This window comes from Neltuma alba, unplaced genomic scaffold (genome assembly GCF_004799145.2).
Source record: "Neltuma alba isolate B1F8T4 unplaced genomic scaffold, ASM479914v2 tig00002863_pilon, whole genome shotgun sequence".
Taxonomy (NCBI): domain Eukaryota; kingdom Viridiplantae; phylum Streptophyta; class Magnoliopsida; order Fabales; family Fabaceae; genus Neltuma; species Neltuma alba.
In genome coordinates this window covers 120,240-146,051 of record NW_021633048.1, presented here as the reverse complement: position 1 = coordinate 146,051, position 25,812 = coordinate 120,240, and the positions used below count along the sequence as shown (strand labels likewise).

General features: G+C 35.6%; 5 protein-coding genes across 5 annotated transcripts; 3 read left to right on the top strand and 2 right to left on the bottom strand.

Moving 5' to 3' along the window:
* Positions 1-682: 682 nt before the first annotated feature.
* On the top strand, positions 683-3,066 carry LOC114739540 (fructose-1,6-bisphosphatase, chloroplastic-like). Its single transcript, XM_028927615.1, is given in 5 exon segments — positions 683-999; positions 1,002-1,267; positions 1,748-1,972; positions 2,059-2,565; positions 2,877-3,066. Coding segments are annotated over 5 exon segments (1,287 nt in total). The 5' UTR covers positions 683-782; the 3' UTR covers positions 2,949-3,066.
* A 2,006-nt stretch (positions 3,067-5,072) lies between these two features.
* LOC114739583 (uncharacterized) lies at positions 5,073-7,812 on the bottom strand. The gene is made up of 7 exons (XM_028927666.1): positions 7,547-7,812; positions 7,099-7,357; positions 6,336-6,524; positions 5,568-6,240; positions 5,395-5,486; positions 5,257-5,316; positions 5,073-5,122 (listed from the first exon to the last, which is right to left on the bottom strand). Exons 1-7 carry the CDS (start codon positions 7,718-7,720, stop codon positions 5,073-5,075), a joined length of 1,497 nt encoding a protein of 498 aa, XP_028783499.1. The 5' UTR covers positions 7,721-7,812.
* An 894-nt stretch (positions 7,813-8,706) lies between these two features.
* LOC114739637 (transcription termination/antitermination protein NusG) lies at positions 8,707-11,990 on the top strand. The gene is made up of 4 exons (XM_028927721.1): positions 8,707-9,147; positions 10,489-10,667; positions 11,116-11,452; positions 11,677-11,990. Exons 1-4 carry the CDS (start codon positions 8,740-8,742, stop codon positions 11,755-11,757), a joined length of 1,005 nt encoding a protein of 334 aa, XP_028783554.1. The 5' UTR covers positions 8,707-8,739; the 3' UTR covers positions 11,758-11,990.
* A 5,331-nt stretch (positions 11,991-17,321) lies between these two features.
* On the top strand, positions 17,322-18,794 carry LOC114739636 (L-type lectin-domain containing receptor kinase I.7). The gene has a single exon (XM_028927720.1). It carries the CDS (start codon positions 17,560-17,562, stop codon positions 18,571-18,573), a length of 1,014 nt encoding a protein of 337 aa, XP_028783553.1. The 5' UTR covers positions 17,322-17,559; the 3' UTR covers positions 18,574-18,794.
* A 706-nt stretch (positions 18,795-19,500) lies between these two features.
* On the bottom strand, positions 19,501-21,908 carry LOC114739544 (tubulin beta-2 chain-like). Its single transcript, XM_028927618.1, has 3 exons — positions 21,515-21,908; positions 20,631-20,900; positions 19,501-20,474 (listed from the first exon to the last, which is right to left on the bottom strand). The coding sequence occupies exons 1-3, from the start codon at positions 21,906-21,908 to the stop codon at positions 19,801-19,803; spliced, it is 1,338 nt and encodes a 445-aa protein (XP_028783451.1). The 3' UTR covers positions 19,501-19,800.
* Positions 21,909-25,812: the final 3,904 nt, after the last annotated feature.

The window sequence follows — 25,812 nt, the reverse complement described above, 5'->3', positions numbered from 1 at the left end:
AAAATGGACCGCCCAAATTTTGTAAAAGTTCCCTCTTAATCCCTATCTCATGGCCACACATTTTTTCGGTTAAAGAATGAGAAACTCACTATCAGGGTTTAGTAGAAGAGGTTAGTTTCTCCCAATATAACAAACCCAGGTTTGAATCTTCATTAGGAGAAGTACCCACGTTTAATGCCTGATAGTATCTTGAATAGAATTATCTCTAATATAAAAATACTTATATTTTAACGAAAACGTTTTTAGGAATAGATTTGATAAATACTGAACTCTCTGATAGAGTATTAAAACTTGAACTCACAATATAAAATTAATTCTAATAAATCGGGCTTAACTTCTTATAAACAATCTCGTTCAGTTAAATTGAGTCAGCTCAGTCACTTAAAATACTTACATTGTTCCATTCAAATAAATAATATTGTACGAATGAAAATGTATAAAAGAGGTCAAGCTGATGTCGTCCTAAAACCAGTGTGTAAGGACAGTTTTCTTCACACTTGGATGCACTGCGGAGATATTGACAATCCATCGTGGCAGTCTAGTTGGCCTCTCGAAGCAATTCTAATCACAAATTCTTGAAAATGAGATATGGGGATGATAAGTGGGACCCTAACTACCACAGATCCATGCCCACCACCTCACAAATCTCAATCTCTTCCCACTCTTAACATCTCCACAAACAAAATCAACACACTAACTCAGTACCAGACCAAGCTCAAAAATCTTCACAAAAAAAGGAAAAAGAAGAATCCCGAAGAAGAAGAAGAGAAGAAGCCATAACAATGGTTGCCGTAGCAGCAGCGACAGCATACTCACACTTGGTTTTCTCAAAATCCGCTTCTTCTTCTTCTTCTTCTTCTTTGTCCTCCTCTGTTTCTCCCACTCGTCTCTGCCCCTTGCAGTTATGCGTCTTCGACCCAAAATCAGATCTTTCTGCTTCAAATCACAGCAGCGGCAGGAAGAATCAAGTGGGTAGTGGCGGATTCAGATGTACGGCGGTGAGTCCGGTCCGGCGGCGGAGGCGACGGCGGGGACGAAGAAGAAGAGCGGGTATGAGATTGAGACGCTGACGGGGTGGCTGCTGAAGCAAGAGGTGGCAGGGGTGATTGACGCAGAGCTGACGATAGTGTTGTCGAGCATATCAATGGCATGCAAGCAAATAGCGTCTCTGGTTCAGAGAGCCAACATATCGAACCTCACAGGGATTCAGGGCGCCACAAATGTGCAAGGAGAAGATCAGAAGAAATTGGACGTCGTCTCCAACGAGGTTTGTGCTTTCGCCCTTCTGCAAAACAATCATATTCTTAAACATATATGTATATTCCGTTCGGGGAATCCAACGATGGTTCTCAGTTTTGGCCAACCCCGGCCATTAATCACTTAAATTTTTTTTCTTTATATTCTAATGAGTTCAATTGTTATTATTTATTTGTACTCATTTTTTCTCTATGATAGTGCAAACCAAATGAATAATCTGGCATTCTCATGTATAGATTCTTTTTGAAAGATAAACTTTAAAATTTTCTTATGTGTTTAACAAGACTGTTTTATCAATCACCAAAATATTGAACTGAGTAATGCAGAACGGGAAATTAGTGTGCTCATCATTAATTATCTTTGAGAATAAAGTCATAGGAACATAACAATTCAAGGATCGAATTCTCAGTTCACATGATACCATATTATACAATATAGATTAATTTAGGTTCTTTGAATATGTTAATGTTGATAATGATCAAAATTTCAGGTATTCTCGAATTGCCTGAGATCAAGTGGGAGGACAGGGATAATAGCATCAGAGGAAGAGGACGTGCCAGTGGCAGTGGAAGAGAGCTATTCAGGAAACTACATTGTCGTCTTCGATCCTCTCGATGGTTCTTCCAACATTGATGCTGCCGTCTCCACGGGCTCCATCTTCGGCATCTACAGCCCCAACGACGAGTGCCTCGCCGACATCGACGAAGACTCCACCGTTAGTTTCTTCCTTCCCAAGAAACCCAAAAACTCATCCATGCCTCAAATATTCTAAGTCTTTGATTTGCGTTTGATTTTTTGCAGCTGGGCACAGCAGAACAAAGATGCGTAGTGAACGTGTGCCAACCAGGTAGCAACCTGTTAGCAGCAGGATACTGCATGTACTCAAGCTCCATCATCTTCGTCCTCACACTGGGACAAGGAGTGTTTGGTTTTACGTTGGATCCCATGTACGGCGAATTTGTTCTAACACAAGAGAACATTCAGATCCCAAAAGCTGGCAAAATCTATGCCTTCAATGAAGGGAACTACCAGCTGTGGGATGACAAGTTGAAGAAGTACATAGACGATTTGAAGGACCCTGGTCCTTCAGGGAAACCCTATTCGGCAAGGTACATTGGCAGCTTGGTAGGAGACTTCCATAGGACTTTGCTATATGGAGGCATTTATGGGTATCCAAGAGACAAGAAGAGCAAGAATGGGAAGCTGAGGTTGCTCTATGAGTGTGCTCCTATGAGCTTCATTGTAGAGCAGGCTGGTGGCAAAGGTTCTGATGGCCACAAGAGAATACTTGACATTGAACCTCAGGAAGTAAGTTCCTTCTCGGGAGAATTACCTTACAGTTTCATTTAAGTAATTTAATCACTACAAAGTTTTAAAACAAGTAAGCAGTATGTAATAACAAGATCTAGTGTAGAAAATAACAAGTGTTCATGGCATACCCATAACTAAAAAAGACCTTTTAGTAATTAAGTTGGTTATGTGGGACTACATAGTAAACTTCCTTCCTTATTTTCTTTTGTTTCACTTTCACTTATTTTGGACGATTTTGCTGTTTTCTAGTAGGTAAACATAATGCAAGGATGTTCGTATTTACTTTTATTTTCCTTTTCTTGGAACAGGTCCATCAGCGCGTTCCGCTGTACATCGGGAGCAAAGAAGAGGTGGAGAAGGTGGAGAAGTATTTAGCTTAATTCATATATGTCTTGTTTATCATCATTATATGCTGAACCCAAACCTTGTAAAGCAATGTTCACTCAAAAAGTGTTTTTGAAGGATGAATTTACGTGTCTACCTTATTTCATTCTTTAATTGGTCCCCAGAAGGTCCAAGCTCGTCGTTTGTCTGATAAAATGATTCCAGATCTTTTATTTATTATTCCAGGCACAACTGTACATAAATTTCATCAGAACCATACAAATGGAATATCCAAAAAGCATCCCACCATAGAGTATCCATCATACATTTGTGCCTAGGGGGGTACTATAGTATACGAATCAAGTTGAATGTCACTGTCAACTGAAAAACTTTCATATGTTGTAATCAACTTTTTTTTGGTTTCAGAATAATGTAGGATTCATCCAAAAAATTGTGCGGTTATAATGGTACTCCTCCGGTTCTTAATATAAGACCCATTTAATTAATTTGATTAGATTAAAAAAGTTAGATAAGTTGGTTAATTATAAGAAAAGTGACACATTTTTCCTAAAACACCATAATCATCTTTCTTAATACCTCATCTCCCTCTTCTATTTGATTATGGTTGATGGAGTATCTATAAAGGTAGTTTAGAGAAAATTGATAAATATGAGAAATGGGTCTTATATTTAGGACCAAACCTAAAACATTGGGTCCTATATTAAGGACCGGAGGAGTATCATTTTTATTTTAAAAAAAGAAAGAAAAGAAAACTGAATCAATATATTTCTAACTCAAAAGTCTATGTACGTAGCAGTGAAACAGAAAGATTAACCCCCTCTCATTTATAATATTACCTTTATTCTCAATATAAGATCTTGTTTGACTTTTATTTTGGTTTTAAATATAATATCTCAATCTATTTTTTCTATTATATTTATGTATTTTTTTTCAAGGTAGTCTTTCTAATAATAATAATCCTAATTAATACACTTGATTAGCAATGATATTTTAGGAACGACCACACCTATTTATTACAAATAACTGACTTAACTTATTTTTTAATCTTCTCAACTTAACCAATTAGTTCTTGTAATTAAGACTGGAGGTAGTGCATTCTAATCTAATCAAATCAAACGAAAGAGTATTAGACTCGGACCTCTCAAAAACAAGAAAGTATCATTTTGAGGGCAACACCACCAATCGAAAAGTAATAAAAAGATGAAATGAGAAAAATTTTCAAAGAAATAGATGTGCTTATAGTCGCAGATTGTCTGGTAAATTATTAATATGATGTTTATTATAAAAGCAGAAAGGCTCTCTGTTTTTTTCCCCCTTTTAATGGAAACCAAACCAAGCATAAAAGTACATCACTTTCAAGAAATAATTTCGTACATCTATAAATACATCCACAAACCAAATAGACCCCACCGTAAACTGTTCTTTATAAGCTGAACTCATAGATTCTCTAACCGGATTTTGTCACAACTTCCAAGTATTCAAGCCTCAAAAAAATTGGAAATTCTAATTTATTTCATGATGTAATCACTCATGAATAAAATCTACAACTACAAATAATAGCTAGAAAAGAATGTTCTCAGAAGAATTTGGCTCATTTCACAAAAAATGTGAATCTTTTTTAAACGAGTTTAAAATCGTGAAATATACCTTAATCTTGAAGTATAACGCACGTCAACTTTTTAATTGTTAAAAATATATGAATAATAATGAATTTGCCTTTCATTATCAAGGGAGGCCTGATTGTCTTGATTCAGCCTGGAAGCAGATTCCTTTCACGGTTCAGCATTTCCTGGAGAATGCAAGGGAAAAACCAAACCAACATTTTGAATGAAGTTAAGGACTCCGCTGCTAAAACTTTTGAATATATAATACCAGAGTGTATATCAAATGCACTTCTTGTTTTTCTCATGATCCCTTCTTAACACACTGTATACAATAATTTATCAATTTCGGATAATCTAAACATACTGGTTGGCTAAGCATGGTTACCATCAAAATATAATTAATCTAAATTAGGCTAATCTCCTAAGCTGAGGTGGAAATGAATGAGTTGTCATGAACAAGAGCAACTGCAGGAAGCCATCCTTCGGAACAATGAACAAAAGAATATCCTGCAGCAAGCACAGGTGCCAAGTCAGTCTGAGTTATTCTTTACATCTTCAGTCTCTAGCAGGGTCCTCTTGATCCAGAAGCCGCTGGCGGTCTTTCACTGTAGGCAAAATGTAATGAGTTAATAATGTAATATGTAATAATGCAATATTGCAAATTTAACATAGAAAAATTAGAATATTCCAAAATTAGAAGTCATTCAAAAGTCACAGGACTTTTGAAGAAAGAAGTTACCAGGGCTTAATATTGTTATGCATTTTGTGACAGATTTCATTGCAGTCAAACAATCAGGACCTGCAGAAATGGAAGGTTGAGTAAACTCTAGCTCATATAAAAATCATTAAGACACAAATGAGTTTCATTTATTAGTACCTTGTGCGCTCATTTCCTTCTCTGATAGAACTGCCGCACTTGGAGATAATTCGGACGTGACTTGGTTAGTTTGATCACCTTCATTAGATGGCCTGTTTATATAATGAGAAAACATCAGATAGAAAACTTTGATCAACAATAAAAGAGAATCATAAATTCGAACAGAACAATACCCTGAAGCATTATCCTCGGACAGGTTTGATGTTGGGTCGCAAGAAAAGTCAATGCCTTCACAATGAAAGTCTAGTTCACCTAACATTTCAGTAAACGAGAAATCCATTCCCAATGCATCTAAGTTAGGAAAATCAATGTCAAACATGTCTATTTCTTTGTCAGACTCAGAAGTAGACATGTCATTAGATAATGGCTTGTCCAAACTCTCTGGCATATCAGAGCCATCAAAGTCCAACCTGCTCCTTACATGCTCCCTTTTACTCGTCTTCTCTGATTCCGGTTTAAGAGGAGAAATGCAATGGCGTCTTTCTATGTACGCCATCTGTTTTGCAGGACTGACCATTACTCTTTTGGTCGAAATTACAGTGCAACGTGTGGGTGTAATCTCCCGAGAAGCATGGCTTTTGTTGCGATTTGCAACTGAAGAAATCTCAGGCGGAGATACGTGTGTGTCGCTGTGAGAGGAATTTGCTCTGGGAGGCGTCTTTAGAATTGGCGAATTGGTGGGAATCGCATGTGAAGGCTCATTGAATAAGCATTTAGCAACAGTAGATCCTTGAACCTGTGTCCCATTCGGCATGCAATTGTCAGGTGATGACTGACCAGCACAAGAGGGCTGAGCAACTACTTGATCATTCGCAGCATTATCGGATTGGGGTAATGTGTTTGGACCTGAAAATGAAGTTAAAGCAGAAATGTATGAGTAAATTGAGATACTAGCATGTAGTAATATAATTCTTACATTCCGAGTCACGAGAAAGCTATACCTAGGCTTGGAATTTTCCGGACAGAAGATCTACCACGTGTTTTCTTTGCAGCTGAAGGGGCATCCACGGCTTTAGTATCCTTTCTCTTTCTGTCAGACGGATTCATCATATGTGTTGCCTCTGCTTGAGTGATGGTAGACTGAGGCCGGGTTTGTATATTCATTGTGCTTTGCATAGGAGTAGGAATACCTATTTAACAAGCAAAGAGGATCATAACTTAGCGAAATTTACACATCGCTGAACAAACAAAAGTATAAAACAATAAAGGAGCTGACATCCTTCAATTGCAACTGAATGTAAACGCTCTAGTAAACAAAATATATAGACTACAGCACAACCAAATCAGCAGGAGTTTCCCAGCAACCACTCCCCGCCTTTTTCCCCAAACAAGCTGTAGTTATATACAAAGTTTCCAACTCCTTGAAGAACCAAAATCTAGGTAACACAAGCACATGCTAATGAGTTGCCGTTAACTGTCATTAACGAAGTATGTCTAAAGAAAACACCAACTTTAGCGTACCCAACACTTCAGAAATGCAGTTCAACTGAAGAACTTGAGTCATAAACTGAGATTTCATTAATAATATCAACCATGTCTTCTAACACAAATAAAAAACATCAAATTTCCACCCGTAATTGAATATTGACCAGCCAGGAAATGTATATACATTAATTAACGAAAATGTCTGAATCATAGAACTTCTAAACAATCTCTATAATTATCGGTCGCAATAAATATCAATTACTAGGCATAGAATGGTACCGGAGGGAGATTTGTTAGTAATCTGAGGTTGAGGAGCCATAGATTTTGCGGCAGGTGCTGGGAGGTTTGGTGCTGGACCAGGAAGGTTCCCACTTGCATTATAAGCGGTCATCACATTCTGCATACCTTGCAATAACATCTGAACTCTGTATTTTTCTTGATCCATACGGACCCTTTCCTGGTCCAGTATGACTTTCTGCTCCTTCAAGCAGATATACTCGTCTAACATCTCTCCCAAACTCAACAGCGTCTTGGGTGCCTGGTACCACCAAAAAAAAAGAAAAGAAAAGAATCTCAATCAAGACCGGCTCCTCATGAAATTCCGATAACAACACGGGTATAGGGCACAAGAATATATAAATAACGCGCACGAGAACGCACATGAGATACAGATCTAAGAGAGAAGAAAACAGAAAAATTGGCAGAAGAAGCAAATGAGCCAACGTACCTCCTGCATTGGAGAATTGGCAATGAGAGATGAAGCTTCGTTTCTGAAAATGGAGCGAGTTTCAGAGTAATTGTTGTCGCATAAGTACCTGTCGACAATGAACGCGATCTGGATAGGAGTGACCTTCCCTTTTCCGAAGGCCTCGGGCTTTCTGGGTTTGGATTGCTTCCCCATTCTCGAGAGAATTGAGGCAGCAGCTGAGAAGAAAGTGGTGGTCAAAGAAGATAGAGATCGGAGAAAGAGGGAAAAGGGAAGGTATCAGGACTGTATTATGCATCTGGGCTGAGAATGGAACAAAATGTATTAGATGAGATTGAGAAGAAACGCGGGAGGTTTTTGAAATTTTTGGAACGAATGTGCGAAAGCTGAATTCTGTGTGTTTTGGGCGTTTTGGCGGCAAACAACTAAACGGACCGCAATTGTGAATTTACAATGCGCACTTTGCTAAGGTCAAAAATGTAATTTGGAAAACAAAGCGGGAGAAGCTTGCGCATAATTTTTTTTTCTTGGTCAGCTGTTATTTTCGCTTAGCAAGTCTCGTTTTTCCCTCCGCAAGAAAGTCAAGTTTTTTCGGATAAAATTTATACTTATATGATATTTAATATAATATCTAATTATTAAGTTAATTTTTATTTTATATAATATTTATTTTTCATATTTATATTTATCAGTTTTTTTTAAATTGTCTCGTGAATATTTTTCAATTACAATCAAATAAGTGAGGGATGAAAAATATTAAAGAAGATAATTATGTATTTTAAAAAAAACATGTCATATTTCTTATAATTAACTAACTTACCTAATTTTTTTAATCTAATCAAATTAGTTAAACAGATCCTATATTAAGAACTGGAAGGGTATTTTAGTTACTTAGTTTAAAATAGAGTTTTTAGCACTCACGTTTATTTAACTTATTAATAAGTAAAAATTTTTGTAGTTGACTATTAAATAACAAATTATTTATCTTATTTTAATTACTACATGGAGAAAAAGATTAAAATTTTTATCTATAAATAACATGTTATTTGCATCCTCAAATTAATCCTCCCACCCAAAATTTTTTTCCCATGTTGTCAATAGACAATGATGTAATTCATAAATGTAGGCCAGTCAAATAAGATTAAAAATATGGAAAATTAAAACAGCTCATTAATCCTTATCAATCCACCCACTGCGCTTGTTGTCTGCAGAAGATGAAGCAGGGGCTTCTGCTATGGAATCCTTGCTTCCATTCTCTTTCACCACCTTCTCTCCCTTCTCTCTCTTTCAACTTTCCTCAAGCCAGAAGCTTTTGCCTATCTATTTCCGCTTCGCTTGATTCTACCGATACTCAAGAGCTCACGGCTAGAGAGAGAAGGCGTCTTAGAAATGAGAGAAGAGAGAGCAAAACCACTACGAATTGGAGAGAAGAGGTGGAAGAGAGGCTCATCAAGAAGCCCAAGAAGAAGAAAACTTCTTGGACCGAGGAACTTAACCTCGATAACCTCGCTAAATTGGGTCCCCAATGGTGGGTTATTCGGGGATCTCGGGTCAGGGGTCAGGACACTGCCCAACTTCTAGCTCGCTCGTTGGCTCGGAACTTCCCTGATGTAGAGTTCAAGGTAACTTAGTGTCATACTTTGAAATGGATATGTTGTAGGCTACTTCCATCTCATGACCATTGCTTTTACTCTATTTTTGGCATGGATGAATTATAAAAATAAACATGTTTAGATTTTTGAATTGTTCAACTGAGAAATGTTATGGAACTGATCATATTAAGTGCTATAAATTCAAATTGTTGTTCTGGGTTTTTGGTTAAACCTGATTCCTCGTCTTCCATCCTAAATGAAGTATTTACTAAGAGCTGTGAAGCTGGTCCTTTTGTCGTCAGCTACCTCAAATTTAAGATCATATTATTCACTCTATTTGCTTATCTAAATGAATCACGAAGATTTAAAGGCCTTTTTTTTTTTTGTTGAATTGACAATACCAAACACCCTGCTAACGTGATGAGAAAATGAAATATACTGGACAATAATAATGAAGAGATGTTTCCTTTCTTTCCAGAATTCTGATACTGATACACATTTTGGGTTCGCTATTACTTCAGCATTCTTCTTCCGCTTAAGATGGATAAATTGAGATGCGAAATGGATAAATTGTAGGCTAGTTGAATTCCATCACCAATGCTTTTACACTTTTGCTCTGAATGAGTTATAAAGAACAGAAATTCCTAGCTTGTTGATTTCTAATTTAAGTGAGAACACTAACATTCCTTCCAGCTCATGGCAAAATGTATTAGCAGTAATGATTAAGAAATGCTGCTTCCTCTTTCTTCACAAAAACTTTGAAAGTTTTCCTTTTTTATTTTTTTATCTTTTTGGTTCTCGAGTAATCTTAAATTTTCTTCATAGGCTTTTAATGGATTAATTTGAGATGTGAATTGAGTAACTCCTAAGCTTGTTCAATTTTATGGTTGAGTGTATGATCCATGCTTTTAATCTATCGGGTTGCATGAGTAAGTGATAGAGAATTACAATTTATAGCTTATTGTTTTTCTGTTAAAGTAACTTATTTCAGATCAATATAGCCCTACCAGATAATGAGATGAAAACGGAAAATATACTGAGAAATAATAGCAAAGAACCGTTGCTTCGTCAAAAGAAAAAAGAAGAAAGGTTGACAAAGTTCATTTCTTGGGTTCTCAATTAACCTTTAGTTTTTTTCCTCCTTTTCTAGTTGAGTTGGTTTAAGATCTAAAGTAGGTATCTTGTACGTTAGTTTGATTATATGAATGAATTCAATGAATCATGAAATTATAGCAGAAAGGTTACCAAACACCTCTTCTAGCTGGTGAGATGTGAAAACAAAATATATGAGAAATATGACGTCAAGAAATGTTGTGTTGTTTTCTTTTTTTAATCTATTTTAATTTTTTTGAATTTTATGTTTGTTTTCAGCTCTATACTCCAGCTGTCCAAGTGAAAAGGAGATTAAAGAATGGTTCATACTCGGTTACACCAAAGCCCCTATTCCCAGGTTGTATCTTTTTGAGATGTGTTCTGAACAAAGAGCTGCACGACTTCATAAGAGAGTATGATGGTATCGGAGGCTTTCTTGGTTCTAAGGTTGGGAGCATGTAAGTATATGGTGTTTGTATTAAACTTATTGCTAAAAGTAATATTAAGGCAAATGAAATGGTTAATATCTTGTGCCTTTTATATTTTTGTTGCATAGTTAGATTAAAAGCTCTCATGCAAAAGAAGAGGCCAAGAAATAGCTTCAGATATACAAGTGTTTAACACTGGCTTTAATTTAAAATTGATAAGGGCTATCACAATCTAGAAAGTTATTGCCTAAAGTAATGAGTGGTGTCTCTATCTGTCCATCTGGTTTCACCTTAACAGGTTAAGATTTTTTGCTCCTTTTTGCCGAATTTTCTTATGGGTGACCCTTGATTGCCAGTTTAAGACGCCTTGTATCAAATGTCTGTTTGGTCCCACCACCACCACCGCCATGCTTATTCTAATAATATCTGCTTCCCTAACTGAGTCTAATTGAAAGCAATATTATTATTCACTTTGCAGAAAGAGGCAGATTAACAAGCCTAAGCCAGTATCTGCTGATGATATGGAAGCAGTCTATAGGCAGGCAAAAGAAGAGCAAGAAAAAGCTGACCGAGCATTTGAGGAAGGAGAGAAAAATGCAGTCCTGAAATCTGAGGTTCTCAAAACAGAATTAGAACGAGACAGTGATTTAAAATCGGACGCTGATTCTAAGCCAAAAAGGAAGTCAAGCAAAACTTCTGCTATGACCACTGAAAAATCATCTACTCCTAAGCGCGGTTCAACTGTTCGTGTTCTTTCTGGAACATTTGCAGGGTTCACAGGCACTCTTAAGAAGCTGAATCGCAAAAGCAAAATAGTGAGTTACCTTAACAAAATTGACCAAAAATAGATCGATATAATGAAAATGACGGACCAATATATAATTCTGAATAGCTGTAAAGGTTGTCCTACCGTGTAAATTATTTTTTGGGGGCGCGGGGTAAATTAGTGTGGGAAAGGCTCCCAATTATGTGAAATTTTAATTTCATGCCTTCATTTTTCTTCTATAAGCATGCAAACTAAAGCATCATTTTCTTGCAGGCAACTGTGGCTTTTACTCTATTTGGTAAGGAGAATAGTGTCGACATAGAAGCCAGTGAAATTGCTCCTGAGATAACCTGATGTTTGTAGGTTCTCTCAAATGGTATGCTTCACAATTTTGTATTTTCTTAGTGTCTAATATGACTCTTCTAAACCTTCATTTTACTTATAATTTAATGTCTAGATAGTAATGCAGCCATGATTCTTAGGCTAAGTAAAGATAGCAGCATTTCAATGAGGCAACAGATATTCAGTGAATAATTTTGCATGTAATTTTAAAAAAAAATGCTGACATCCAGCACTTGCTTTCAGCAGTTGTGAATGGCGTTTTAGTTTTAGATTTTTATTTTTGAATTGAAATTATTCTTGAGTGCTGAAGTGTGAATTATGACTCATATAAAAGTTAGGGAATTCACAGTCCGTTAAAAAGCTTAATTGTACACGGATGCAAGCAGTGGTTTATATCTTATCTAAGGTTTGGTGCTTCATAAGAAAAATTGAATGTTCCATGCTTAATTTCAATTTTATAACTCGACAGTGATATATAGAAATTCTATATGCCAGAGGCCCGAAGTTCATGGTGTTAGTTGAACTTTCCCGTTCATTCTACTGATATAAGCAATTTCATATAAAATAAACCCCCGAAAAAAGTGAAGTCGAAAAAGCTGATGGGTGGAAAAGTGAATTTTCTTGTGTAATGCAGTTCTCTACGTTAGCGTCTCATGGTTCCACATTATCGCCATTGGCTTTCCGTTCTTAAAAGGACGATGGTTTGTTGGTATTTTTCTTACAGACTCATCTGTAAGAGCCTTATTGAATAATCAATTGTTTGAAAGCCTTTCCCAATGATTAGAGTTCCTTAATATTAGTTTGAAAGGAAGTTTAAGGTAATAGTTGGAATGTGCTGCTGGGTGACTGATCTCTGGGTTGAAAAGGCTGTAATTCTCATTACAGAAGATGATAAATTGGTCATAGCTTGCGCTTACTCACACTCTACTCAAGCTGGCGAGCTGTCTTACACTCTTTGCTATGGGTTCTCCAAGGTGCAAAAGCCTAGCTCAAGGGCTTGTTTCTCAGCTTAAGAGTTAAGAGTGATAATTTCGCTTTTATGTGTAGGAGTTAGTTGAAGGTTTTGTTTTAGTCTTAAATATAATATGTTGATTTATTTTGTTCTTTAAATTTATATGTTTTTCCCAAAACTATTCCTGTTGATTATGTATATATGAGTAGTTTTTTAAAAATGATTTTATAAAATTTGATATAAATTTCGACTTGCACAAAATATTTTTTTTAAATGCTTTTAAATATAACTAAACACTTTCTAAATGAGGTTTTTATTTAGAAGTATGATTTTCAATACAAATAATTAAATGAGTTATTTAAGGAAAACTAACATTTTTTTCAAATAAATAACTAAATTTTTTTAATATTTTGTAAATTAGTTATTTCACTTCTACATTTGGGACAATAGGGAATATTCTCATTAGAATGCCAACTTAGCAGGGCCTCCACAGCCAAAGAAATTTCTCTGGAGTCTAATCCACTCAGCTATTTAAGTGTAGTAGTTCTCATGAGAAAGAATTAAAGAAAATGTTATCTGAATAGGGCTTTAGATTTTTCCCCTTTCCATTATGTTATCTGAATAGGGGATGCTCTGCCGTAGGTTGAGGAAGCTTCACATTTCCATTAAAAAGAAAAAAGGAACCCAAGATTCAAAAGCTGGTTCTATTATTGTTGTTATCATATCTTGGTGTACCTTTTTATCTTCTTGGGTTTAATGGGAGTAAAGTTGAATCAAGTTGTATTGGAGTCGTCACCCAAAAAGAAGAAAAAAGTTGAATATTATGGAAACTTTAAAGCATTAGCCTTCCCACTAAAATACAGCTGCCTCAGTAAGCAGTAGGGGTCCAATGCTTTTAAAATGCTAAGAGCTTCGGCTTTTGGGCAAAATTTCTTGTTCTTCTTTTCTACCCAAAAGAAATTCCTGTTTTGTGCTCCAACGCCTGTGTTACAGCCGACGCAAAAGATGAAGGAAAAGGTCCACAAGCCACCGCGGAAAGCGAAATAACCACGGTAAAAGCAATACGGTGAGGCCAGCCTTCTTTGAAATTACTTGTATGGCCAACTGGCCATGGTCTCCATGTTCTTCCTTTTTCTGGGTACTTCTATTTTGTCTACAGTGTAGTTTTTCATTGATAATAAATAATATTACTCTTCCGGTCCTTAATATAGGACCCAATTCTTGAGTTGGTTTTGGTCCTAAATATAATACCCATTTCTCATATTTATCAATTTTCTCTAAATTACCCCTATAGATACTCCCTCAATCATAATCAAGTAGAAGAGGGAGAGGAGGTATTAAGAAAGATGATTATAGTGTTTTAGGAAAAATGTGTCACTTTTCTTATAATTAACTAACTTACCTAATTTTCTTAATCTAATCAAATTAGTTAAATGGGTCTTATATTAAAGACTGGAAGAGTATTAATGAGGGTTCATAGGTGTACACAGACTATATTGCTCATTCATGTCCTATAATTAATTTATAGATATTAAAAAAATTAGTTATTTATAAAAAAAAATGTGTTGGTTTTTCTAAAATATCACATTTATTATTTGAATTAAAAGTTATCTCATAAATAAAACCCTTTTTAATATATATACACAACATGGTATTATGAACTCAAGTCCAAAACATTGAGGTTCAGAACATTGCAAGTCTCTTGACTTATAAATCATCTTGTAGGGCTTTCTTCTTGAGGATTCATAACATTAGAATAGTTTTGAAAAAAAAAAATTTGTAAGGCTCTTGACTTACAATTTACAGATGTAAATGTACTGGGTAACAAAAACGAAAGCAATGTTGGTCCCATGCTTGGCTGAAAAATAAAACCAAATGCTAGTACAGCGGATTTTTATAAATGATAAAACGTTCAGCTTGAGGGATGATAGGCTTTGACTGAGGTGGAAGTAGACAATGGACAAAATAGTTGCCTGTTGGAGGAGTTCACGAGAAAGGTAGAAAAAGATTAGTAGACAATATGGATAATGGGATTAGGATATTGAAGGTGAAGCATTGGATGGACATCCTCTTTCACGTGAAGCTTTGGCTATTACTCTGTCACTATCTTCAGTGGTCCATCTCTCATAAATTTTTATGGTTTTTGTGTTTGGGAACATTCATGTGCCCTCCACTTTGCATTCAATTCGATCACCAACTTCCTCCCAATATATGAAAAATACTCTCGCGGTCTTTAATATAAGACTTTTTTAACTAATTTGATTAGATTAAGAAAGTTAGGTAAATTAGTTAATTATAAGAAATATTATATGTTTTTCCTAAAACATCATAATCATCTTTCTTAATATCATTCCTCTTTCATTTACTTGATTATGATTAAGGGAGTATCCATAGAGGTAATTTAAAAAAAATTGATAAATATAATAAATATATCTTATATTTAAAATTAAAATTAACTTGATAATTAGGTTATATATTAAAGATTAGAAGAATATATAATATCTAACTTGAGAGGCACGTCATTCAGAATTTCTTGGGACTCTGCCCTCCCCCCCCCGGGGCCCCATCCACTGCTGCTTCTCGCACCTCTCTAAACATAATCCACAAACCAAAATGACTTTGAGATTCTCCATGTCCCAAAGGTTCTTTATATTGCAGAGATTTGTGCGAGTTCCACTTCCACGCCTTTTATGCCCCCTTTTTTTTTTCACTCTCTTTTCTGTGCAAAACTCCTCTTGCTATTTTTCATCAAGTCATATGACATCAATGTAAGAGCCTTTTTTAATTAAGTAGTTAAAAATTTAATATTTACTTCTTATGCGTGAAGCAAACCTAATAGGAATGCTTTATTTAGTCTCTATAATAAAAACAAGCATTAATAACAGATGTTGGTCTAAGTGGAAGGGACTTGAATACCTTAAATATCATGTCTTGGGTTCGATTCCTGGAACGGTGTATATGAAAAAAATATTATTGGGAGGAGCCCCCACTACAGTGCCTGACAGTGTGATTGGGTTCTACTCTACTGTGTGATTGTACTATATTAATAACTCAATGTGAATAAATTGTTAAATAAAAAGTCACGCTTAATAATTTTATCTAATTTATCCTTTCTATTAGGATCTCTAATCACCTTCTTTGTATATTTTTAACCCACTTCAAACTTCGTTTATTCTCTTTGGTATCTCAAAGAATATTAATCTCTACTATAGCCGAAGAATATTCCTTTTAATATCTCATCAAAAGTCTTTCTCTCTGTTTTTTTTTTTTTTGATAAAATACAAGAGCCTCCTAGACACAAGAATCTTGGCTCCAAAACCATAGAACTTTAAGCTGACTTTTGTTGGGGAGTGCTCCATTGCACCTGAATAAAATTGATTATGAGGGGAATCTTATAAACATTATAAAAATATATCTTCTTTAAAAAATTGCCGCCCATAATTCTAAATATATAGGTATATTTAATCAGCTTAAATTCTTCTTTTGACCAGGGAGCTTAAATTCTTTTCGAAATTTGTTTCAAGACTTTTGTAGGGTTTGATATCAATAATTAGTGAATTATAGAAGGTACAAAATCTCATTAATTGGCAATATTTACTGAGGCAGGGTGGTTGATGGTTTGATTAGCTTTTATGCAAATCTGGCTGATCTTACCAAGAAAACAAATTAAATGCTTGTTCTTCATACTAGCATTAATTCATTCTATATAGGTGCTTTAATTTCTATGATAAAAAGGACAATGTTCAATAGAGTATGACCCACAAGTTCTTAAAATCGAGATTTTAGTGGTATTTCTAACATTACCATTGCATCCTTTGTGCGCCACTTATTATAAGATTTAAATAATTAAATTATATAGTTTGAAAAATGTTAAAATTAATTAAAAATGATAAATATGTAAGAAATGTATTGTTTGAATATGTCATTATTTATAAGTGAATAAATGAGAGTAGTAATAATAAGAAAAATGATAAAAAAAATGTATGAAAAAAATTAATTAAATAAAATTGATAAAAATATATTTAATGTTTAAACAACGAGTTAAAAATAAATCTTAAAAAACCGATAAAAGGATTTAAAAATTTAAATATTGTAAGAAGGAAAGTAGCAATTAAAGTGCCTCAGTTTCCTATCAATTTTGTCGAGGGGAAAAATCTTTTTGGCGCCATGCTATGATTGATTTTATTATTCTCACATCACATGCTTGTTGCCAATTTTAGAATCAACCATAGATGTCTAGATTTATTTTAATATTTTACTGAATAAAGTTATAGAAATTCACTAATTCTTAATACCGCATTACTCACCAAGCCATTGATTTAATTTTGAGACAATAAAAAAAAACTGAAAATTTATAAATATCAAATAAATAATATCAATAAAAATTTGTTATTATTTGTAAATTCAGACTTGTTAACATCAAATAAAGTTGTGTTACCAAACCTGATTTGAGATTTGTAATTTTCAATTTTTTTCTGTTATTCTCTCTTTAATTTTTAATCCTAGATTAGCATCCAATATTTTTTTAAAAAAAAAGTGTAATTAAACTAAAATATTATTATTAATCTCAAATGGGATCGCACGGCAAAGAGGTCAAACCAGATTCTTGAAAAAGTCGAGCTTTTTATGGAGACTAGCCCCTCACATGTTCCTGCGTCGTCAGCTACCACTGAGCAAAAGTGAACCACGCCGTTGCAGAAAAGGGCACAAGTAAGTCATTCAATACAACGTCTTTCAATTTTCACCATTTCTTCTCCTTCTTCTTTCTTCACCTCACAATCCCAAAATAACCCCTTCTCACCTTTAATGCAAAATTGGAACCACCCATTTCATTTCAGCTCAATCTGAAACTGAAACCCACTATGGCCGCAATTTCCCCTTCCCTTCGCTTCACGGCACTTGCTTTTTCCCTTGTCTTCTTCCACCAAACCCTAGCTTCCCACCCAGTCTCTTCGTTTTCGTTTACGGATTTTCAACAGGACCCGGAATTCAAGTCTACTGTGGCCCTTTTTGGCAATGCGAAGATCGTGAAGGATCATGATGGCTCTGCGATTCAACTTTCTGGCACCGGACGAGTCATGTACGAGAAACCCATCGAGCTTTTGCAAGGTAAATCAAGAAAATTAGTTTCTTTCTCAACTTACTTTGCACTTTCCATGGCTGTGGAGGGAGAGAATGGTCTGGCTTTTGTTATAGCTTTCGGTGATGATAGCTTATCTGGGTTTTCTTCTGGATTGACAAATAGAAGCTTTCTGGGTAATACTCTTGAAGTAAGCATTTTAAGGGATGGTCACGATAGAAATGGTAGTTCAGTTATAGCCAAGATTAATGACACTGCTTCAACTGTGAAAATGGGTCTGAAAAGTGAGAGGAAACTTTATGTTTGGATTGATTATAGAGCAACTTCTTCCCGCTTAGAAGTCAGGTTGAGTCAATATGACAATTCAAGGCCATCTCATCCATTTCTCTGGCACAAAATCAACTTGTCAACCATCAAAGAGAAGAAGGAAATGTTTGTCGGCTTTAGCACAGTGAAGGAGAACTCGTCTGAAACCTGTTTTCTCCATTCATGGAACTTCACGTCAAGGCTATTCCCACATTGGATACACTCAGAGCCTCTGGATCCAAATGCTCTTGATAAGAAGAGTGAAGATCTGAGAGGAGAACCAAAGTGTGATTGCTTTTTCAGAGTTGTTTCTGCGATGCTGATTGGGGCTGGATTTGGAGGATTGATCGGTTTCATTGTGCTATTTTGGAACAGGATTAGGGATAAAAGACCAGTGGTGCCAGAGGAGTGTGTGGATAAGGAATTTGGATACAAGAAAGTGAACATAGTTGCAGACAAAAGTGCCATCAATGTTGGTGTGAAGAAGTAGGTGATCCTGTCTTTTCAAGTTGGATTCATTTGTCTACGTAAATTAGTCCTATAAACATTGGTGTATCTAAACTCTATGCTTAAGCTTTTCGGTGTAGTTACAAATGCAGAAGGACTAATTTATATAGAGGAATGTATTAAAAAAATTGATCCGTCTGCCACTTCTAAAACCAACTTGAACATCTGCTTTTGCTATATTTTAAGCTAATCTTTCGTGTTCCATCGCTTTGCTCTTCAATGTTGGAAAATAGGGAAACAGATCTCTATGTTCCTGTGCAGTTTTTCCCCTTTAATCCTATAAATTTAATTTTAATAGCTATTTTTCGTTATTTTGTCAGAGTTAATATCTTTTATTTTTTATTTATATATATGCTTTATGTGCAAATTTCATATAATATTTTGCAAAAAAAAAAGGAAAAAAAATCGAATAATAATTATTTAATGGAGTAATGTTGAGTAGTGTTTTTTTAATAGTTATTAAGCAATGGAGGATAATGGTTCAAAGGAATATTGGGAGTTCAGAATCCAAACTTAAAAGAATACAAACTAAAATAATTCTTGTGTGCCGGCCGTTTTTTTTTTTTTTTTTTTGATACACTGTGTGCCGGCCGGTTACCGTAGATGAAAAATTACAAAAGAGAACTTCATTCATTGCCCCTGGCCCAGCTCATTTAAGATTATGTCATAACCCAAAATATCTCTGAAATCGAATTCCCTAAAATTGACAACCTTACAAATCACGATATCCTAATATACATATCATGATTGCCACTTACTAGTGAGGGAAAAGAAAAGCAGATATTTTTCGAAGCGATGGTTACGGTTCCTTAAATAAAACGTGAACAAGCGGCACAATCGGGCATAATATCAATTAGTGCATTCCTCCATATCTTGTGACTATTTTTGACTGGGTATTGAAACGCACTCAGAACTGGAAATGTCTCTTTTCACAAGGAATCTATCCCAAATATCAATTAGTGCCCAAGAGAATTCGAACAATATAATGATTGCATTTGTTTAAACCATACTGGTCTTTCATACGCCTACTAAGTAGTGAATACTAACCAACAGCTACACAAGAACGGAGAGCAGATTAAAAGCAGAAACAAGTTTTTGAATATCATATGTAAGTAAAGCCACGAGCCAACCAGCCGGAACTATCAATGAACCGGCAACAGGAAGTTGCAGCAGCAGCACATAGACACCTTTAATCTTCCTTTTCTTGGCTTCATTCGTACTCTGCGAGTTCCTCCTCCTCCTCGTATTCCTCATCATCAGCAGTTGCATCCTGGTACTGCTGATACTCAGAAACAAGATCATTCATGTTACTCTCAGCCTCAGTAAACTCCATCTCGTCCATGCCTTCCCCAGTGTACCAATGCAAGAAAGCCTTTCTCCTGAACATGGCTGTGAACTGCTCGCTCACCCTTCTGAACATCTCCTGAATTGATGTCGAATTACCAATGAAGGTGGATGCCATCTTCAACCCAGTTGGGGGAATGTCACAGACGGTTGATTTCACGTTGTGTGGAATCCATTCCACAAAGTAGGAGGAGTTCTTGTTCTGGACATTGATCATTTGTTCATCAACCTCCTTTGTGCTCATCTTCCCTCTGAACATGGCTGAGGCAGTGAGGTAGCGTCCATGCCTTGGGTCAGCAGCACACATCATGTTCTTTGCATCCCACATTTGCTGGGTTAGCTCAGGAACACTAAGAGCTCTGTATTGCTGAGAACCTCTGGAGGTCAGAGGTGCGAAACCAACCATGAAGAAGTGAAGGCGAGGGAAGGGGATAAGGTTGACGGCCAACTTCCGGAGATCAGAGTTTAATTGACCAGGGAACCTTAAACAGCATGTCACTCCAGACATGGTTGCCGAAATCAAATGGTTCAGATCACCAACTGCTCAATAGAAAATTGCACGATTCAGTTCTGTATGATCATTAAATTAAATTTAACTAGGTAAGAATAAAAAACTGCAGAGAAAACTGTTAGTTATCATCTTCATTGTTGGAATAAAATATGTACTTAAGAGTTGTTGCATGGAGAAAATCTTACAGCTTGGTGTGGTGAGCTTCAGGGTGCGGAAGCAAATGTCATAAAGAGCTTCGTTGTCAAGTACCATGCACTCATCTGCGTTCTCAACTAGTTGGTGGACGGAGAGCGTAGCATTATAGGGCTCTACCACAGTGTCAGAGACCTTGGGAGAAGGGAAGACTGAGAAAGTAAGCATCATTCTGTCTGGGTATTCTTCTCTGATTTTTGAGATCAAGAGAGTACCCATTCCAGATCCAGTTCCTCCACCGAGTGAATGGCATACTTGGAATCCTGCAAACCGCATCAAATTCGAAGTTAACGTCAACGGATGAAAGGGTAAGGAAAATAGAACAGTAAATCAATTTCAAAGAGAAGATCGTCTCCGAAAACAGCTAGCAAATGGGGGATGATGACGGGTAAAAGTACGTTTGTAGCATCTCTTCGGCAAAAAAGAAAAACGACATATTCTGTAAGCAGTTTCGGTCAAACAGGGAAAACTATATATTCTATAAGCAGTTGCAGTTAATTTGCCATGGCTTCATTCCACAAAACATGGCATGAGATCTGGAAAAAAGAAGTTACAGTGACCATAAAACCACCAAAAAATCACAATTTGTTTGTTTAGAGAGGAACACTTAATTTTTTTAGCCATAGAACAGATCAAACATCTCTGACAGATCCACTGGAAGTTTTCACATTCTCTAAAGCAGAAAACATGCATACTAGCCATTTACAGTTCATTTATCAAGAAAGTAACGAACACTTATTCGTAAAACAGAAAGATGATCCATAAACTCCGAAAAGTCACGGTTTTAATTTTAAGTCAAGCGATAGATAGATACCAAAAAAAAACAAGGGGAGAAAAATCATGAAAAAAAAAATGAAATGTTGTACTCAAAACATACCCTGCAAACAGTCACAGTTCTCGGCTTCTTTTCGTACAACATCAAGAACGGCATCGATGAGTTCCGCGCCTTCAGTGTAGTGACCTTTTGCCCAGTTGTTTCCGGCACCAGACTGTCCAAAAACGAAGTTGTCGGGCCTGAAAATCTGTCCGTACGGTCCAGATCGGATACTATCCATAGTTCCTGGTTCGAGATCCATAAGCACACCTCTCGGCACGTACCTCCCGCAACTGGCCTCGTTGTAGTAGACATTAATCCTCTCGAGCTGCAGATCCGAGTCTCCATGGTACCTCCCGGTGGGATCGATGCCGTGCTCGGCACAGACGACTTCCCAGAACTTGGCACCGATTTGGTTACCACATTGACCACCTTGAATGTGAAGGATCTCACGCATCTTGTATCTGAAAGAGAAGGAAACGAGACGAAGTAGGGTTCAAGGTGTTTGCAGAAATGCCAAAAGACAGTGAGGGAGAGAGAGAGAGAGAGATTGAAGGGTTTGTGAGCGTGGGGACGAATGAAGATTCTTTTTTATAGAAAAGTGGTTGGCGTTGTGGTTGGAGCAACGGACCAACGGTTAGATCTTGAATGAGAAAGCATATGATTTGGCTTCGAGCGAGGTCTGAGCTGTAGAATTCTTGGTATTGGATATTTAGGGTTGTGATTGAGTAGCGCAACGGGCGGATTGAATGGACGGACGAGATTGCGTTATTTTGAAATTTGAATTTGAAATTTGAAAACACCTCCGTTGTTCTTCCTATTTTTGAATTTTGAGGCTGCTCATTTCCGGGGAAACCAAAAAAAAAAAAGAGGAGAATTCTCTTTCAATGAGCTGGTGGCGTTACTATCTAGACAATATTGCTGGATTTCAGAACATTTTTAACTTTTCCCTTACATGGAGATTTGTGAATGAAATCTTACTAATGGAAAATAAGTTATATATGCTATTTTTAATTTTTCCTTTTAGTTCAAAAATAGTTCTTTCTGTCATAGTACTATTTTATTTTATTGAAAAGCTCCAAATAAAAGTTAACTCAATTTGCTTATTTTTTTCCCTTGCTATTTGTTGAGTATGTAAGATATTTCAAAATTAGAAGAGAATTGTCATCTGTTTCTTTTCCATCGTTGTCGGTATGCATGCTTAAACATTTTAAAATTATCTGGCCATAAAAAAACTGTTTCAAAATTAGAAGAAAATTTTTATTATCTGCAGTGGATAATATCTTATGTGAGAATAAAATATTTACTTATTTAAGACAATTTTATGATGTTTTGATTATTTTCTTTTTTGCCAGCTATGTTTTAATATGGATATTGCAGTTGTTCTGCAAACCTCACACTTAAAAGGGAAATTGATATCATAACCATAAGAAATTAACGTTGCGTAATGATTCATTACAAAGCAATTAACGTTGTCGTTAGCATTGCCTATTATATTAGCAAGAAAATATATTTAAATACAAAACTTTCTAAATTGTGGTGGATCTTATGAATTTAATAAGTTGAATGGATTTTTTTTTCCCAAAGAACTGAATTTAAATTGATTGACTGGACCCCACATTTGTTTACCATCTCTAAAAAATGTGAAAGAAAGAGCATCAATCATAATTACTGAACAGAAACTTGCCCCAAGTTTAGGGCAACAATATTCATCGCGTCTAAATTCAATTAAAATTATCGATATCAATCTCACTTCGCTGTCCAAAAGAATATCTCGATTCATAAAAGGGGTTTCAAACCCTGCCGAGTCTAACACAAAAACAAGATATCTATAATTAATTTTAATGGCAATAACAATATCAAAATCTCTCAAAAATTCTCTTTGATAGGCAAATAAACCGCATTCCGTAATATTTTATGTACTTTTTAATAAAAATACATATACTTTTTTCGTATTAAAGACTGTATTACAGAATTATAAAATATCCAAAGAAATATGATTGTCTTCATACCAATAAAGTATCTGTATTCTGGTCCACATATATACCCATTCACACAATTCTCTCTCCTTTCCGCGGTTTCCATCAAAATTATTTTCTATGACCTTTATGGTTTGTTCAAGCCACTAGGGTAATTTTATTTACTCTAGGGTTGTTTGAGATCACAATTAAAATTATTTATAAACATATTTTACATAAATCGAAATAAAACTCTTTTTATATTTATCCCATATTTCGTAAATTACAATTGCTAAACAAACATTTATTGTCGAGGGATTGAATTTATCAATGAAGGAGGGTTTCAATCTTAGATGACAGAATCTCTATTCTTTTTTTGGGATCTTTAACCCTTCGAGAGATGTTTAGACCAAAAATATAACATCGATAGAAATGATGAATTTGGAAAATATACATACACGCATATGGAAGGCATTTTATGGCCTCAGGTGACAAAGAACAAATTCCAAGACCACTCACAATCCTATCAATGTGCAATATGATTAAATATAATAATAGACTATGCTTTCATAACTAAATATCCCACATCTCAAAGAGCCTTATGCTCCATTTGGTGCAATTGGATTAAGGCCGGGGGATTAGAAGTGAAAGTGGAACTATAAAATTGGACTGTTTGGTGTGTTGAAATCCATTTCTTCATGGAACTCATTTCTAACAAAACTCTTCCACATACTTACCTCGTATTTCGTAAATCATAATTGCTAAACAAACTTTTATTATTGAGTGATTGAATTTACCAATGAAGGAGGGTTTTGATCTTAGATGATAGAATCTCTTTTTTTTTTTGGGATCTTTAACCGTTCAAGAGATGTTTAGGCCAAGGACATGACCACAATAGAAATGATGAATTTGTAAAATATATATGTGTGTATATATATATACCCACACATACATACACGAGGCTTTTTATTGCCTCAAGTGATAAAGAACAAATTCCAATACCACTCTCGACCACTCAGAATCCTATCAGTGTGCAACATGATTAAATATAACAACAGACTATGATCTCATCACCAAATATCCCACATTTCAAGGGAGCCTTATGCTCCATTTGGTGCAATGGAATTGGGGCTAGGGAATTGGAAGTGGAAGTAGAACTATGAAATTAGGTTGTTCAGTGTGTTGAAGTCTACTTCCTTCTAGAACTCACTTCCAGGAAAAATGATGGACGTGGATTCCTTGGGTGTACCCAAAAACTGAGATAAGTTCCATGGAAGTGAAACTATATGACCATAATACCCTCATATATTTTATTAATTCACAGTTTTTCCCTCCTGCCCTACTTTATCTCTCCAATTTTGAGTCTCGACAGCCTGTATTTCTCTCTCTTCCTGCAATGGCCAAGTGCAGTAGTGGTAACAACAACGATGATGAAGTATTGTAACAGCAAGCTCTGTCACCCTATCCCATCTTATTCTGCCTCCATCGTTCCCTCCCTCTTTCCTCGTCCACATCTATCGCAAGCTTTGATCTGGACATCTGACAATAAAGAAGCTTGTAGATCTGAGTAGCTAACAAGGTGGAAGCCTTGATATGACAATGGAGAAGCTTTGATCGTGTTAAGCTTCGATTTCTCTAGATCATGTGTCAAAACTCCAAACTTTTGTCTTCTTCTCCTACTCCAAATCTTTAACCGAATGGTGGGCACTATAGTTAGAATCCCATAATTCGCGATTCGAATCATGCAATTCGAGACAAAAGAGACAATAAAAGATTCAAATCTCCCATTGTATCTTTTTGTGGCCTAAATTATACAATTCACACCAAAATCATGCACTTGAGGTAGTGTTGAATTGCACTGGATCTGATTCAACCCATTAAAAAAACCTTTTTTATGTATACTTTTTCTGATTATTTTGTTATTTATAGGAGGCAATTTGCTGTACAAATACTCTCTAACGTACTTATCCCTTCCAACTCATCAAATATCAATCAAAACCCTAATTATTTATTCCCTAATTGATTTTGGGGGCTCCGTCATTGAAATTTGATATGTAGTTGCTTTTTTTTTTTTTTAATTTCTTATGAGCTGTATTAAAACCTAATATCTACGAACTTTTGATATTCTCTTCTATAAAATTACTTATATGTCATTTTTAATAATTGTTTAAGAGTTTTACAATCCACTATACATTTCAATTCAAGATCCAAAAAATTTGCTTTCCGATTCACAATTCATACTTTGATTTGATAACCTTTTCTAAAAAAGACACAATACACTGCACAATCCCGACCCAAAATGGCATTCTCAAACAGTGTGGTGATTTCTTGTTCCTAGTTTGATTTCTTTTCTGAAAGAGAACATAACAGCAAGAGAGCTATTTGAAGAAGGATATGACAAGT

Bases quoted from the DNA above. Each gene is read 5' to 3' on its own strand.
- LOC114739583 (XM_028927666.1), bottom strand. From the start codon at position 7,720: ATGGGGAAGCAATCCAAACCCAGAAAGCCCGAGGCCTTCGGAAAAGGG. The intron at 5,317-5,394 runs GTACTAATAAAT...CCATTTCTGCAG, and splicing joins GAAGGAAATGAGCGCACAAG to GTCCTGATTGTTTGACTGCA. The intron at 5,123-5,256 runs GTAACTTCTTTC...TTTTGCCTACAG, and splicing joins CATAACAATATTAAGCCCTG to TGAAAGACCGCCAGCGGCTT.
- LOC114739637 (XM_028927721.1), top strand. From the start codon at position 8,740: ATGAAGCAGGGGCTTCTGCTATGGAATCCTTGCTTCCATTCTCTTTCA. The intron at 9,148-10,488 runs GTAACTTAGTGT...GTTTGTTTTCAG, and splicing joins TCCCTGATGTAGAGTTCAAG to CTCTATACTCCAGCTGTCCA. The intron at 11,453-11,676 runs GTGAGTTACCTT...ATTTTCTTGCAG, and splicing joins TGAATCGCAAAAGCAAAATA to GCAACTGTGGCTTTTACTCT.
- LOC114739636 (XM_028927720.1), top strand. From the start codon at position 17,560: ATGGCCGCAATTTCCCCTTCCCTTCGCTTCACGGCACTTGCTTTTTCC.
- LOC114739544 (XM_028927618.1), bottom strand. From the start codon at position 21,908: ATGCGTGAGATCCTTCACATTCAAGGTGGTCAATGTGGTAACCAAATC. The intron at 20,901-21,514 runs GTATGTTTTGAG...TGCGGTTTGCAG, and splicing joins GAACTGTGACTGTTTGCAGG to GATTCCAAGTATGCCATTCA. The intron at 20,475-20,630 runs GTAAGATTTTCT...TCTATTGAGCAG, and splicing joins GAAGCTCACCACACCAAGCT to TTGGTGATCTGAACCATTTG.